A 13,802-nucleotide genomic window follows, 5' to 3' on the forward strand; every position below is an offset into this window, starting at 1 on the left:
AATAGATTATAAATATCAGCAAAATTAAAACTTCAAAAATAGAAGGTAGAGAAAGAGAGAGAGACTTTTTTTTGTTTTAATGAATACACCTTGTTACGACTTGGGATTCTTGTGAAATGCATGTATTATCTTAAAGAGAAAACTCGCTCTATAGTCTTCTAAATTGTTGAGGTGCTGAAGCTCATGGGTGATCATTTTACTTCTCAGAAATGAGTGGGTGCTTTCCCAAGTAACAGAGGGCTGGAAACTGGTGATAATCAAAACCAGCCAGCACCAAAGAACTGTCATAAATATCTCATAAGCTATAAAGTCACCAATACCTGCATAGAAGGAGGAACTGGAAAAGATGCTGAATGAGTCAACAACAGGAAAACCCTGGGGGAAGCACACTACAGGGGGAGTAAACAGCCAGTGCAAAGGCCTGGCTGGAGTCAGGGTTTTTGTTGCTTGCCACCGAAGGAGTCTGATACAAAGGATTGTTGTTCTTTAGCTGCTAAGTCCTGTTGGCACAGCCTCCCTGGATTTGAATCCTGGCTTGGCTCCTTATGATCTGTGTGACATGAAGCTAGTGACAGAAACTCTGTGCCTCTGTTCTCTTCTCTCAGAAAGAGACAGAATAACAGAATTGGCCACATGGTCGTGAGCATTAAGGGAATCAAAATGCGTAAAGGCACTGGCTTGCTGCCTACCGCATGGTCAACGCTCAAGAAACGTTCCTCCTTCTAATTATCTGCGTAAAAAGGGAGGGGATTCTGGTCGATGGAGGAGAGATACAGAATTGAAGAATAAACTTATTCACTTGGGTGTTCATCACAACATGTGCTGGGGATAAATTAACATAACACACCCAGTCAGAGGTGAACACATTCTCCATTCTTCTTTGCTACAGTGATAGAAGCTATTGGATGACTCAGGATTGCCCGGCTAAGGACTACAGTTCCCGGCATCCCTTGCAACTAGATCTCACCACGTGACCGTCTCTGGCCAATGAGCCGTGAGGAAAAGTGATCTGGGCTTCCTGTAGGAGTCGCCCTTTGAAGGACTGAAGCGTGTCTTCCCCTCTCCTCATTCCCCGAACTGCCCCGAACCAGAATGTGGACTGGGTGTGGGGGTGAGCCCTCTCCAGCCACGTGGCACAGAGCACCGAGGTCAAAGGACCCTGGCCGCCCAACTCCATGGAGCTGCAGTGCCCCAGCCCTGGGGGTTTCACACACAGACCACAGCCTTGAGAGAGATTGCAAGTTGGGTTTATTGAAGCCGCTATATTGGGGGATTCTACATCATGGTAGCCCAGCATGCATGATTCGGGCTCGCGCGGTCAGGAGCGGGAAGCGGAGGGCCCTCAGGGTTTAGGAAGCAGTGACGAAGCTGAGGCAGCACAGGGGGCACTCGCACACCTTGACCTCGCGGAACTCCAGCACAGGCAGAGGGACGAAGCTGCAATTCGGGTCCGATTTCGAAGCGTCAGGAGCCACCTGGGGCTCGGGCTCGGGCTCGGGCTCGGGCTCGGGCTCGGGCTCGGGCTCAGCGTCATCCGGCTCCAGGTAATAGCTGAAGCAGACACTCGGCTGGAAGGAAAGCGAACAGAGAAGCAAGAGGGGAATGTCAGCGTCACACTAGTGACATTTTGGGGTCATGTCATTCCTTGCAGAGTGTGGGGGAGGGGGGAATCCTGTGCTTTGCAGAATCTTGAGTACCATCAATATTATATCTAAATATATATAAAAAACATGCAAATAGAATATGCGGCAACACCTCGGTGAATGTTGATAATCTTTGTACTGTTTTTATAAAATCTTGGGTTCTCACATTAATTCCTAAGAAGAACTTCTTTAAGAGTAGTACTAGTGGCATTAGTAGGTAAGACATTCTTGCAGGCACCTACCTGACCCAGGGCTTCCCCTGACCTCTCCCCACGGGCCTCCTGGTTCTCACCACGGTCCCTCCAGCCTCCCCTCCTGCCTGTTAAGAAGCCCAGAGACAGAGCAGACGCCTCATTGGCCAAAGGTGAGTCACGTGCCTAGCTCAGGCCCAATCACCAGGAACCTTGGCACTGCTGGCTCTGATTGGTCAGGGGCGTACCTGGAGCTGGTCTGAGGATGGGATCAAATCCATGCAAAGTGCATGGGGACAGGGGCGCCCCCCAGAAAAGTCAAGGGGGTTAGTAGGAGAAGGAGGACTGGTAGCCAGGTGGACAAGGCCATGCTTGCCTCCGCAGGAAGGAGCGGTCCCTAATTCATTCCTTCATTTAATCAGCCCGAGTGTATAGAGTGGCTGACACCGGTTACATCTGATCTAGACAGGGGATACGTCACTGAACAACAGCTTCTCTAGGAGGGGAGACAGATGATGAACACACAGATTCAAGGTATGTTCTTAGGTAGCAATAATTATCTGATGAAGATTCAGCATGGCAGGGGGTTAGAGAGAAATGGTGCAAAAGTGAGCAAGGGAGGCTTTGCGGAAGAGGTGGCAATGGAGCTGAGATTGGAATTTAGGAAACAGAAGGCAGGCAGGAAAGAGGGCAACACCCCCCAGAGGACAGTGGCCATATCCTGGGGTGGGTGGGGGGATGGACAAGGGGCACCCAGCCACCCAAGGGTCTCTGCTGCACAGAGAAAGTGGTAGATGTGTCTGACCTCTCATAACCTAGGGGATCTCAGGTCAAAGAGAGGAAACAAGCAGGCTTACTATGGGACAGAACGGCAGGACTTTGAAGGACAGTCTTCCCTTCATTCCTCTGGGCTTCTTCTTAGGCTTATCAGGGTTCTCAGAAAGCAGGGCTGCGTGGAGGGGGAGGAAAGAGGTGTGAGACCATCTTGCCTGCCGAGGCATGAGAAACTCAGTAACGGTATCTTCATCATGAAACCAGTGACAAAAACTAACGCATGCTGAGTACTTGCCATGTCCAGGCACTCACGTATTTTACATGTATTAGCTTAACTGACTGTTCATAACAGTTATCCGTCCCTCTGAGGCGGATACTATCATTGTCCCACTTTAGAGATGAGGAAACTGAGGCAGGGAGGTGAGGCGCCTGCTGCAGGCTGCAGACTCTGAGCAGAGCAGTGACAGCCACACTGACATGAGGTGATGTCAGTGACTTCCATCCTGTGTGTCCTCAGGGCCCCCTCCCCAGGAGGAGCCCCCAGGAGATACCTGGGTGGGACTGGGCCAGTCTCCAGGGTCACCCCTCCTCATCACTTGCCCTAGACCCTCCCACTCCCACCTGCCTACACTTTCCGCCCCACGTGGGTCTCACCTCCTTTCTCCGGAGGCTTGGTCTGCACCTCCTCGGTTTCCTTGTCCTCGATGGTGCTCAGAGGCAGCATCATGACGCGGCAGGCCCTCCCTAGAGACAGGAGACAGAGCAGTTAGTCCCTGGGTGGTGGGGCCGGGGGGCCCCGGGTGTGGCTCTCAGAGCTCGGGTGGACTCAGACAGCTCCCGCATCTCCAGGTCCCCAGCATCCAAGGGCACGTGCTGCCAATGCCTCCTGCTGGTTTCCTCGGGACAGCAGTTGTCATGGCGCCCGGCAAGGACAAGGGCAGGGCTCGTGGTACCTGGGGCTCACCCCCCTTTAAAACTAGAACAACCGTGACACGAAGTGCTGGGACCAGGAAGCTGCAGCTCAGCTAACTGGGTATCAAAAGAGCCTCTGGAGTCTGGCATACAGCAGGCATTCAGTAAGTGCACTCATGGAGCAGTCCCAGGGCTGTCTTTCCGCTCCATCCCAGGGCTACCAGGCAGCCTGCCCAATGGGTTCAGACAGGCCCTCTGCTCCTGTCCTTGCCCTTCCAGGTACAGGAGGCTTCAGTCCCGCCCTCAGGACCATGGTGAGGGGAGGCACCGGGCCCCAGACCCCCCAGCACAGCCCTGGGGCTGGGCCAGCCCTGCAGGGAGGGGGCTCGGCCCAGGCTCAGTGTGGGGACCCCACCTCTGCCCCAGCATCACCCTGGGCAGGACTTGGGCCGTGTGTCTGGGGCATGGACTTGGGGGAATTCCAGCCTGCTAGTCACTAACTGGGGATCTCAAGGATCAAGTTCGCCAGATTTAACAACTACATTAGAACAAATACACACTGAGGTGTGAATTTCATATACACAGATCATGCTGTACAATAGCAAGTGCCAAACACTGCGTGGTATCTACCTAAAAATCATTTATTTAATATACTGACCTACGTTTATGTATATATCCCTGGAAATACTTGGGACATACTTATGTCCAAAGGTAATTCATTATTTGTCTGAAATTCAAATGTAAGTAACCCTCCTACATTTTGGATGGCAAGGAGATCAAACCAATCAATCCTAAAGGAAATCAATCCTGAATATTCATTGGAAGGATTGATGCTGAAGCTGAAGCTCCAATATTTGGCCACCTGATGAGAAGAACTGACTCATTAGAAAAGACCCTGATGCTAGGAAAGACTGAAAGCAGAAGAGGAAGGAGATGACAGAGGATGAGATGGTTGGATGGCATCACCCACTGGATGGACATGAGTTTTGAGCAAGCTCCAGGAGTTGGTGATGAAGAGGGAGGCCTGGTGCACTGCAGTCCCTGGGGTCGCAAAGAGGCCGCCACGACTGAGCGGCTGAACTAAACTGATCCTGAGTTTTACCTGATAAGCTCTGATTCAGGGGTTATTAACTCGTGTTATGTCAACTCTCCCTTCCAGAAAAAATGAGTAAAATTAATTATTAAACATGAAGCTTAAATATGGTTAAATTGACACATATTCAAAACACATTATCTGGAAACAAAATCAACACCTCTGCCTTCTTTAAACCGTCTTTAAACATTTCAAAGAAACAAGATGCAATCAGAGACCCTCACATATAATCCCGCAAAGAAAAGACGCATCAGTTTGGGGGAACTCCCTCTGGCGGACTCCCAGGCCCACCCGCAGCCTCGCCCGGGGCCCCTCGCCCAGAGGCTGCCCCTGAAAACCGCGAGCCCCAAACGTGCTCCCAGCCCCCACCCGCAGCCACGCAGGCGCACAGAGCCACTGGGGGCGCAAAAGCTGTTTTCCACGCGCACTCCTCGTCTGCGAACTTATGCGTCCTCCGTGAACCCCCAAACACATCCACAGGGCCTCCTGCCTCCTTCAAACTGCCCTCTGGACTCCCCACAAAGTTGTTATCCTGTTTCATTCCGCACTCGCTAGCTGACCCCTGACACCCGCCTCTGGCTTCCCAGGTTGGGAGCAGCCCCGGGACCTCCGCCTCCCCCATCAAACCGCAAAGTCCCCGGGTCCGCCCCTCCCGCCCCCAAAACCTGGAGACCAGGACCCGGCACCCCCAGGTCTGTCCTGGACGGGGTCCCCGCCATCCTCGCCTCCGGATGCCCCACTCCGGGGGGCACTCACTCCTCTGTCCCCTCCAGGATTCGCTCCCCCCAGTGGCCCCAGAAATCCTGGGGCCCGGAGTCCCCGCGCGGCTCGGAAGGGTCCGAGGCCGCCCGCCGCCCTCGGGGATCCCCCACCCCGGGCGACCCCGCCCTCCCTGCGGAGATCCCCCTCCGCCCTCCCGCCGCCCCCGCCCCGAGCTGCTCCAACCTTCACGGCCCGACCCTTCGGAGCTGCGGCCGCGGGAGCGACGTCCGGCCCTGGGCTCGGTCTCGATGTCTGGGCTGGAGCGCGCCGGCTTGCTCACCGCTTGTCCTGGGGGCCCGGGCAGGGCTGGCTCCGAAGTCCAGGGCACCTCCTGGTGAACTCGCAGAAATGAAGAGCGCTGAGCGGCGCCGCATTACTCACGACGCCCAACACAAGCGGGTGGTTAGCAGCGTGCCCGCCGCCAGCACCGGGGTGCTCGCTTCACTTTTATTATTGGGGGAGGGTCCCGGGCCGCCTCCTCCTCACCGCTTAGAGAAACTGATAACAGAGGGTGGCCTCGGGCGGCCTTTAGGTGGAGGAAAATCAGTTGTGCAGGTAGGAAGGTAAGCAGTGGTTCTTAAACTTCTTACTCAGATACGAAGAAACACACGCCCCACACGTAGAAACATGTATGTCTCATGTGTGCTGGACCCAAACTGCAAGGATCTTTCACCCTGCGCATCAGAGTCAACAGGAGTCTAAGAGTTTCCCTCCTTTTTCTAAGCATTCTCACACCTTCACCTGAGCTGATGTCAGCCTGCATCTGTTCGAAGCACCGTCATTCACCACTGCGGTGGAAAGCGTCATGGCAAATTGTACAGCCGTTCTGGATCATCCAGTCTGCGTCTCAGCTACTGGATTTTACGTGAAAACAGCCCCGACTCTACCTAAGGTTGGGGGTGGATGTGCCAAGAAGCCCTTATTCACACAAACAAGCTATGGGCTGAATGACCGTAGTCTGCCCACCATTGACCTAGGGACACTTTTGTGCCTGCTTCTGCCGGAAGGACAAGGGTGTTGTAGAAGCAGGACTGGCAGCCAGGTGGACAAGGCCACAGCTGGCTTTGCAGGAGGGACCGTTCCCTGACTTATTCTCTCATTTAATCAGCCCGAGAGTACGCGTGCCTGGAGCTGGTTACATCTGTCCTAGGCAGAGGAGATATGTCATTGAACAACAGAAGAGGCTCTTGACCCCACAAAACTACTCTAGTAGGGGAGAGAGATGGTTAAAACATAGATACAAGGTATGCTGTCAATAATCACTCTGAAGAAAATTCAGGAAGGCAAGGGGCTGGAGAGAAACGGGGTGAAAGGGAGCAAGGGAGGCCTCATGGAGGAGGTGACGTTGGAGCAGAAGTCGGAATTAGCAAGGAGGAGGCAGGAAAGAGGGCAGCATCCTCAAGGAAAACCATCCCGCCCCACAGGCTGGGGCCACATCCGGGACGAGGAAGGGGCAAGCGGTGCCTGGGCACCCAAGGGTCTCTGGTGGGTAGAGAGGGTGGCCAATCCGCGTGATCGCTCAGCCCAGGGGCCTCCAGTGAGAAGGGAGGGAGCAGGCAGGCTTACCACGGGGCAGAACGGCAGGACTCTGAAGGACACCGTTCCCTTCATTCTCTTGGACTTCTTCGGCAGAACATCAGGCTTCTTCTTAGAAAAGAAGCCTGAGGGAGGAGGAAAGAGTCACAAGACCATCCGATCCTCTGAGGCTTGAGAAGCTCGGTAATAATAGTCTTCGTCATGAAACCAGTAACAGAAGCTAATACGTGTGGCGTGTGTTCAAAACGTGCTTTTAAGTATTGTACACGCATTCGTTTATGTGGTTCTTCATAATAACTCTCTGAGATGGGATTTATCACTAACCCACTTTAGAGATGAGCGAACCAAGGTACAGAGAGGTAGAGACATTTGTTGGAGGTCGCCCAGCAGTGAGGGAGACCTGCATTCAACTGTATCCCAAAGGCCCCCAGGGAACAGACAGGAAGTGTCAGGGAGGGCAGGGGCTAGGGTAAGAAATCAGGGTGTCCGGGGCACAAAAAGGGGCCCAAACGGGCTCAGCTCCCAGGAGCTCCCTGCTGGCTCTGAGCAGGGCTGTGACCTGCTGACGGGAGGTGATGTCAGGGAGGCCGCATCCTGGCGGTCCCTGCCCGGAAGAGCCAGTGGAGACCTTTGGTGAGGGGTCCATGCTTCCCCATCGCCTGGAGACCTCCCCACTCCCGCCTGCCCACAGTTTTCCGGTCTCACCTCCTTTCTTCGGCGGCTTGGTCTGCACCTCCTCGGGCTCCTGGGCCTCAATGGTGCTCAGAGGCAGCATGGTGACTCCACAGGTGCTCCCTGCAGACAGGGCACAGAGCAGTTAGTGCCTGCACAGTGGAGCCTGGCAGCCCGGGTGTGGCTCTCAGAGCTCGGGTGGACTCAGGCAGCTCCATCCCCTCCCCAAGTCCTCAGGTCCCCAGCAGCCAAACAGACATGTTGGCAATGCCACCCCCACAGACTTGCTTCCAGGTCTAGTGTTTGATTCGGGGAGAGTGTGTGGCATGGTGTCTGGCAAGGGAAAGGGCAGGGTCCGTGGGTTTATGATCCTTTGAGAAACACAAGAAATATGGCACAAGGTGCCAGAATCCTGGGTGTGCAGCTCAGTAAACTAGTACAGAAAGGGCCTCTGGAGTCTGGCATACAGCAGGCGCTCAGCAAGTGCACTTGTGGAGCAGTCCCAGGGCTGTTTTTCAGCTCCGTCCCAGGGTTAGCAGGCAGTCTGCCCAAGGGGTGCAGACAGGCCCTCCCCTCCTGTCCTCGGCCCCTCCAGGTACTAGAGGCTTCAGTCCCGCCCTCAGGACTTAGGTGAGGGGTGGGGCCGGGCCCCAGACCCCCCAGCGCAGCCCTGGGGCCAGGCCAGCCCTGCAGGGAGGGGCCTTCTCACCAGCATCACCCTGGGCAGGACGTGGGCCAGTGTGTCTTGGGTGAGAACTAGGGGATTCCAGCCTGCCAGTCACTAGCTGGGGATCTCAATGATCAAGTTGGCCACACTGAACAACAGCAATGTTATAATAAATACACAGTAAATGGAGGTTTGAATTTCAGATACACAACTCAAGGTTTAGTTTAAGTAGTCTTTAAACACTGCGTGGGTCATATCTACATTTAAAAAATTATTTAAAATTTATTAGTTACCTTTACAGATGGGCTCCCAGGAAATATTTGTGACACGTTTATACTAAAAGGTAATTCAGTATCTGTCTGAAGTTTGAATTTAAGAAGGCAGCCTGCATTTTACCTGGCACACCCTGACTGGGGTTTTTTTTAAACCTCTTGGGCTTTCAGCTTTCCCCTCCATGAAAATTAAGACTATAAATGATTAAACATGAGGATTAAATATGCTTAAAAACATACTCAGCACACATTATCTGGTAACCTAGAGTCAAACCTCTTCCTCTAAGCCTTTTTTGAGGAGGCATGAGACCCATCGCCCACCCTCACACATAATCCTGCAAATACAGGGTGCGTCAAATAGCGCGGGAACTGCAGGCCAGATACACACACACTCACACACACGCAATCGTTGGAAACACACGTTTTCAGACGCAGACTGCGGAAACCACGGCCTAACGACACAAACACACCTGCCGACAAGTCCAGGGAAATTCAGAGACCCCCGCACTCAGGTGGGCAGGCCTGCTTCTCACTGCCGAGCACACTCCTCACAGGCAGCCCTGAGCTCTCACACACTCACACACACACACGAACACACACGCACCCCCTCTAGACAGGCACAAAGGTAGACCCACAGGCTGAAAGGACCCCCCACCCTCCCCAGTACACCTGCCCTCTGGGGGACACCCAGGCCCACCCTCAGCCTCGCCCAGGCCCCTCGCCCAGAGGCTGCCCCTCCAAACCGCGAGCCCCAAACGTGCTCCCAGCCCCCACCCGCAGCCACGCAGGCGCACAGAGCCACTGGGGGCGCAAAAGCTGTTTTCCACGCGCACTCCTCATCTGTGACCCTTGCTCTGCGCCCTTAGTGAACCCCAAACTCACCCAGAGGGTCTCCCCGGCTCCCCACCCGTCACGCCGCCCTCTGGATCCCCCAGAGTCGTGTTCCCATCTTCCGTGTGGCCAGCTCCTTACCTGAGCCCGAGACCGACTGCCCTCTCTGGTGTGCAGAGCAAACCTGTGTGCCTCCCGCCTCCTCCAGCAAACTGCGAAGTCGCGGGTCCGCCCCTCCCGCCCGCAAAACCTGGGGACCAGGACCCGGGCTCCCCGCCGCCTGCCCTGGAGGGGGTCCCCGCCATCCCTGCCTCCGGACACCCCAGCCTCCTCTGTCGCCTTCAGTTTTCGCTTCTCCCAGTGACCAGTGAAATCTTTAGACCTGGAGTCTCCCCGAGGTGGAAGGGATCCGAGGGTCTCCACCGCCTCCAGGGGAAAACTTGGATTTCTCCAGGGCCCCCACCGCCCGCGCCCTGGGGTCTCGGGAGCCCCAGGCAGCAGCTCCCGCGCCCGCGCCTCCTCCCGGGGCGCCCCCGCCCTCCCCGCGGGGACCCCCGCCCGCGCCCCCCGCCCCGCGCCGCGCCTCCGCCCTGCGGGCGCAGACCCCGCGGAGCGGCGGCCGCGGGACTGACCTCGGGACCCGCTTCGGTCTGGGCTGCTGGGCAGGGCAGGCGGGCTGGCTCCGCGCGCGTCCTTGGTGCCTGAGCAGAGCCGGCTCCGGAGACGCTCGGGGACGCGGTGGACAAACGCGCGCTTATGTACAGGCTGAGCCGCTCGGCGACTCGCGCAACCCCCAAGCCCGCCCCCAAGGCCGAGTCAGGTGGTTCGACCGCCTCTGACACCAGCACAGGCGTCAGAAGGTTCGCGGCAATTTGGTTATTAGGGGGGAGGGTCAGGGGCCTCTTGTCTTCGTTGCTTTGAGAAACCGATATAGGAGGTCGTGATGGGCAGGTCTTAAGGGGACGAGAATGACCTTGTGCAGGTCATAAGAGTAAGTCAGTGGTTCTAAACTTGTACTTAAAGTATGAAGAAATGCCGCACGGGTCGAAACACATGTATGTCCTGGACTCAAACACAAAATATCTTTTTAACGTTGGGCATCACGGTCACGGAAAGTTCAAGAGTTTCCCTCCTTTTTCTGATCATTCTCACATCTTCACCCGTGTGGACTGCAGTTTGTGTCTATTCAGTTCTGGGTCAGTCACCTTTCTTGGCCAGGGTGTGTGGCAGGTATTTTAGACTCCTGAGCTATCAGGTCTGTGTTGCAGCTGCTCCTCTTTGCATGAACCCATCCTAGACAGTCCTAAGGATGGATGGAGTTATGTCAACATGCCCTTATTTTCACAGTCTGTGGGCTGGATGGTCATAATCTGCCCATCCTTGTCCTAAAGAATTTTTTTGTGCCAGGTCCTGGAGTAGATAAACCAAAAAGTTGCTGTGAAATGTGCAGTTTGGACAGAAAGGTGAACAGATATGTGTTTTATGTGTGTGTATATATATATATATAGTTTTATAGAAATTTAAATCCTGTAAAGTGTACTATAAAAATAGCAATATACTCTTGATATATGTGCAAAATTTGAAACAACCGCCTTTAAAAATAGCTCTGGTGAGCCTGGGTGACTTCCCTATAAGTTGGGGATCCTTTTCGTTCCTATTTCATAGGATTCTGGTGAAGGTTACATGAGCTCATCTATGGAAAGTGCTCAGCACGGGACCTGACAGACGGAACGTGCCCGCGAAGTGTTAGGGTCTATCTAACACTATCTGTAACCAGTTGGTTAATCTCTCCCAGGAGAGGGGGTGCCCTTTGGGCCAGGCACTGGCCACTCTGAGACTCAAAGTACCCAGAGGACCGTGCAAGGAGCCAAGAGTCCCCAAGATGCACTGATAGGATTTTTTCAGGAGACTGTGCTCTTTCACCTTCTCCTAGCTGCAAGCCCACAGCCTCACTTTCTGGGGGCCACGGTGTGTGATAACCTAAGGGATCTAAGTCAGTCCTGATGCAGACCCTTCAGTGACCACGGAAATGTTGTGTATCTGCAGTGTCCAGAGCGGTAGCCTCTGGCCATGTTTGTCTGCTGAATCCTGCCCTGAGCTGCCAAGAAACTCTGTTTTGAATTTTACTTAAGATTGATTTGTTTACATCGATCAGCTTCGTGTGGTTACTTGGTGGTTACTGTGTTGAAGAGCCAGAAAATTGTACCTGATTCCTTCTCAGATGCATCCCCCAGAGTGTCGCTGTCATTTGGGACCTGAACATCCTTTGTGCAGGGGGTCTTCCTGGCTCCTTGCTCCATGTTTAGAATGGTCTCTATCCATGAGGGTCTAGTGTGTTAGTTGCCCAGTCATCTCTGACTCCTTGCGACCCCATGGACTGTAGCCCACCAGACTCCTCTGTCCATGGGATTCTCCAGGCTAGGATACTGGAGTGGGTTGCCATTTGCTTCTTCTTAGCCTAGTAGCGGGGCACCGATTTGGGACAACCTGAAATAGCGCCAACGTTGCAGGGAAGTTCCAGAAGGGGGCGCTGAAGTATCACCCCACATGAGAACTTCTGGTCTACCCGAAGATGTTGACGGTGGAATGAACAGAATCTCTATTCACAGAGGCTCTCCATGGTTTTCATGTACGTTTCAGTTATAGGGTTTTTCCACACTCAGAAAGTTTACTGTCTTTTCCAGCTTGAACTCTCTGGTGGAGCAGCAGGGAGGAGACCTGCCTGAAGTATCCCTACCCCCTAATCCTCCTCGGTGCATGGTCACAACTTCCCGGAGGTGTAGGTTTTGCCGTGATGAGTAAGGGGTGAGCCCTCTGCAAAAGCTTCCCCACACTCAGGACTCCTGTGGGCTTCTCTGTGGCAGGCAGGCTCTGGGGTCTCTGGACATTTGACTTACACAGAAAGTCTTTCCTCCTCATCCCTCACACTGATAACTGCATCCTCCCAGAGGCTCTTCTGATGCTTGAGAAGGGTCACCTGGCTGCTGAAGGCTCTCCCCCAATTCCCGGCTTCTCTCCCAGGTGCCAGGCTGGGGAACCCTCTTGTGTTGTGACAGGTGGAAGCCCATGGAAGTTGGGAATGTAATCACAACTCTGCATTGAGGTAGATTGCAGACATGGCCTGTTTTCCACCCTGCCTCATGTCAACCCCCTTTGCCCCTTAAGTGTGCAGTGCCCCCTTGTTCTGAATTTGCATTTGGCCATGGAACGTGCTTTTGGCAGAGGAGGCTGGCAAAATATGATCCAGCAGAAGGTTGAAAAGTGCTTGTGAAATGACATTTGTTTCTCCCCTGCACCTATACCAGTGCCATGAGGATGAACCTGCCCGAGCCAGCCTGTTGGAGGAGAAAAGACTTTGAGAGCAGGGCCAGGTCTCCTCAGTCCCCCAGGAGAAGCCAGCCTGGAGAGCTGAGGACCAGTGTACACCAGGCGCCAGGAGGAGCTCAGAGATGGCAGCAGAGCCTCCTCCCTGAACTCATATGTCTTTTGTTCCTGAAGATTGCCAACTAGAGGGTGTTCCCCAGCACGCACCTCCACCTACAGCACACCCTGAAAGGGATTCAGAGTGGAGATCTGGCTGAGGCACTCATGTTCCAGGAGAAGTGGGAGAAAGGACCCTCTGAAAGCAAGTCCTTTTTCCATTTTCTGTCTGCTCATTTATGTCCCTCCCCCCTAAAATAAACTAATCGTAGGAATGAGATCACTAAGTGATTAACTCCTGACTTGTGAAGAATTAACGCTTTTGAACTGTGGTGTTGGAGAAGACTCTTGAGAGCCCCTTGGACTGCAAGGAGATCCAACCAGTCCATCCTAAAGGAAATCAATCCTGAATATTCATTGGAAGGACTGATGCTGAAGCTGAAACTCCAACACTTTGGCGAAGAACAAACTCATTGGAAAAGACCCTGATGCTGGGAAAGATTGAAGGCAGGAGGAGAAGGGGACGACAGGGGATGAGATGGTTGGGTGGCATCACCAACTCGATGGACATGAGTTTGAGCAAGCTCTGGGAGCTGGTGATGGACAGGGAGGCCTGGTGTGCTGCCGTCCATGGGGCTGCATGGAGTCTGACACGACTGAGCGACTGAACTGAACTAATATGCTCTCCTGAATGCCTTTTCTAACCTGTTGATACTTTTCCTGGATCAGTAGAAGCTGGTTAGCTCTTTTCCCCCAAAGTGCCCCTAAGCATCCAGAAGGCAGATTGAATTGGCAAGGTAACATCTGAAGAGACCTCAGCCACTTCTGTATACAATGGAGAATGGTGTAGAACCCAACCTCCTCCCTTGATGATTCACAGAGATGCCTCCATTTTCCCAAAGGTCCGTATAATCAAAGCTATGGTTTTTCTAGTAGTCATGTACGAACGTGAGAGTTGGACCATAGAGAAGGCTGAGCACCGAAGAATTGATGCTTTCAAGCTGCAGTGCTATAGAAGACTCTTTAGAG

General features: G+C 53.8%; 1 protein-coding gene across 2 annotated transcripts; it reads right to left on the bottom strand.

Moving 5' to 3' along the window:
* LOC102189516 lies at window positions 1,226–10,152 on the bottom strand. 2 transcript variants are annotated; one of them, XM_018063490.1, is made up of 8 exons: window positions 9,986–10,152; window positions 7,617–7,706; window positions 6,942–7,036; window positions 5,559–5,706; window positions 3,263–3,352; window positions 2,692–2,783; window positions 1,886–1,962; window positions 1,232–1,568 (listed from the first exon to the last, which is right to left on the bottom strand). In XM_018063490.1, exons 2-8 carry the CDS (start codon window positions 7,684–7,686, stop codon window positions 1,343–1,345), a joined length of 798 nt encoding a protein of 265 aa, XP_017918979.1. In that variant the 5' UTR covers window positions 7,687–7,706; window positions 9,986–10,152; the 3' UTR covers window positions 1,232–1,342. The 2 variants fall into 2 exon arrangements, with proteins under 2 accessions (XP_017918980.1, XP_017918979.1); XM_018063491.1 differs by lacking the exon at window positions 1,886–1,962 and having other exon boundaries at window positions 1,226–1,568; window positions 9,986–10,151.

This window comes from Capra hircus, chromosome 18, assembly GCF_001704415.2.
Source record: "Capra hircus breed San Clemente chromosome 18, ASM170441v1, whole genome shotgun sequence".
NCBI lineage: Eukaryota > Metazoa > Chordata > Mammalia > Artiodactyla > Bovidae > Capra > Capra hircus.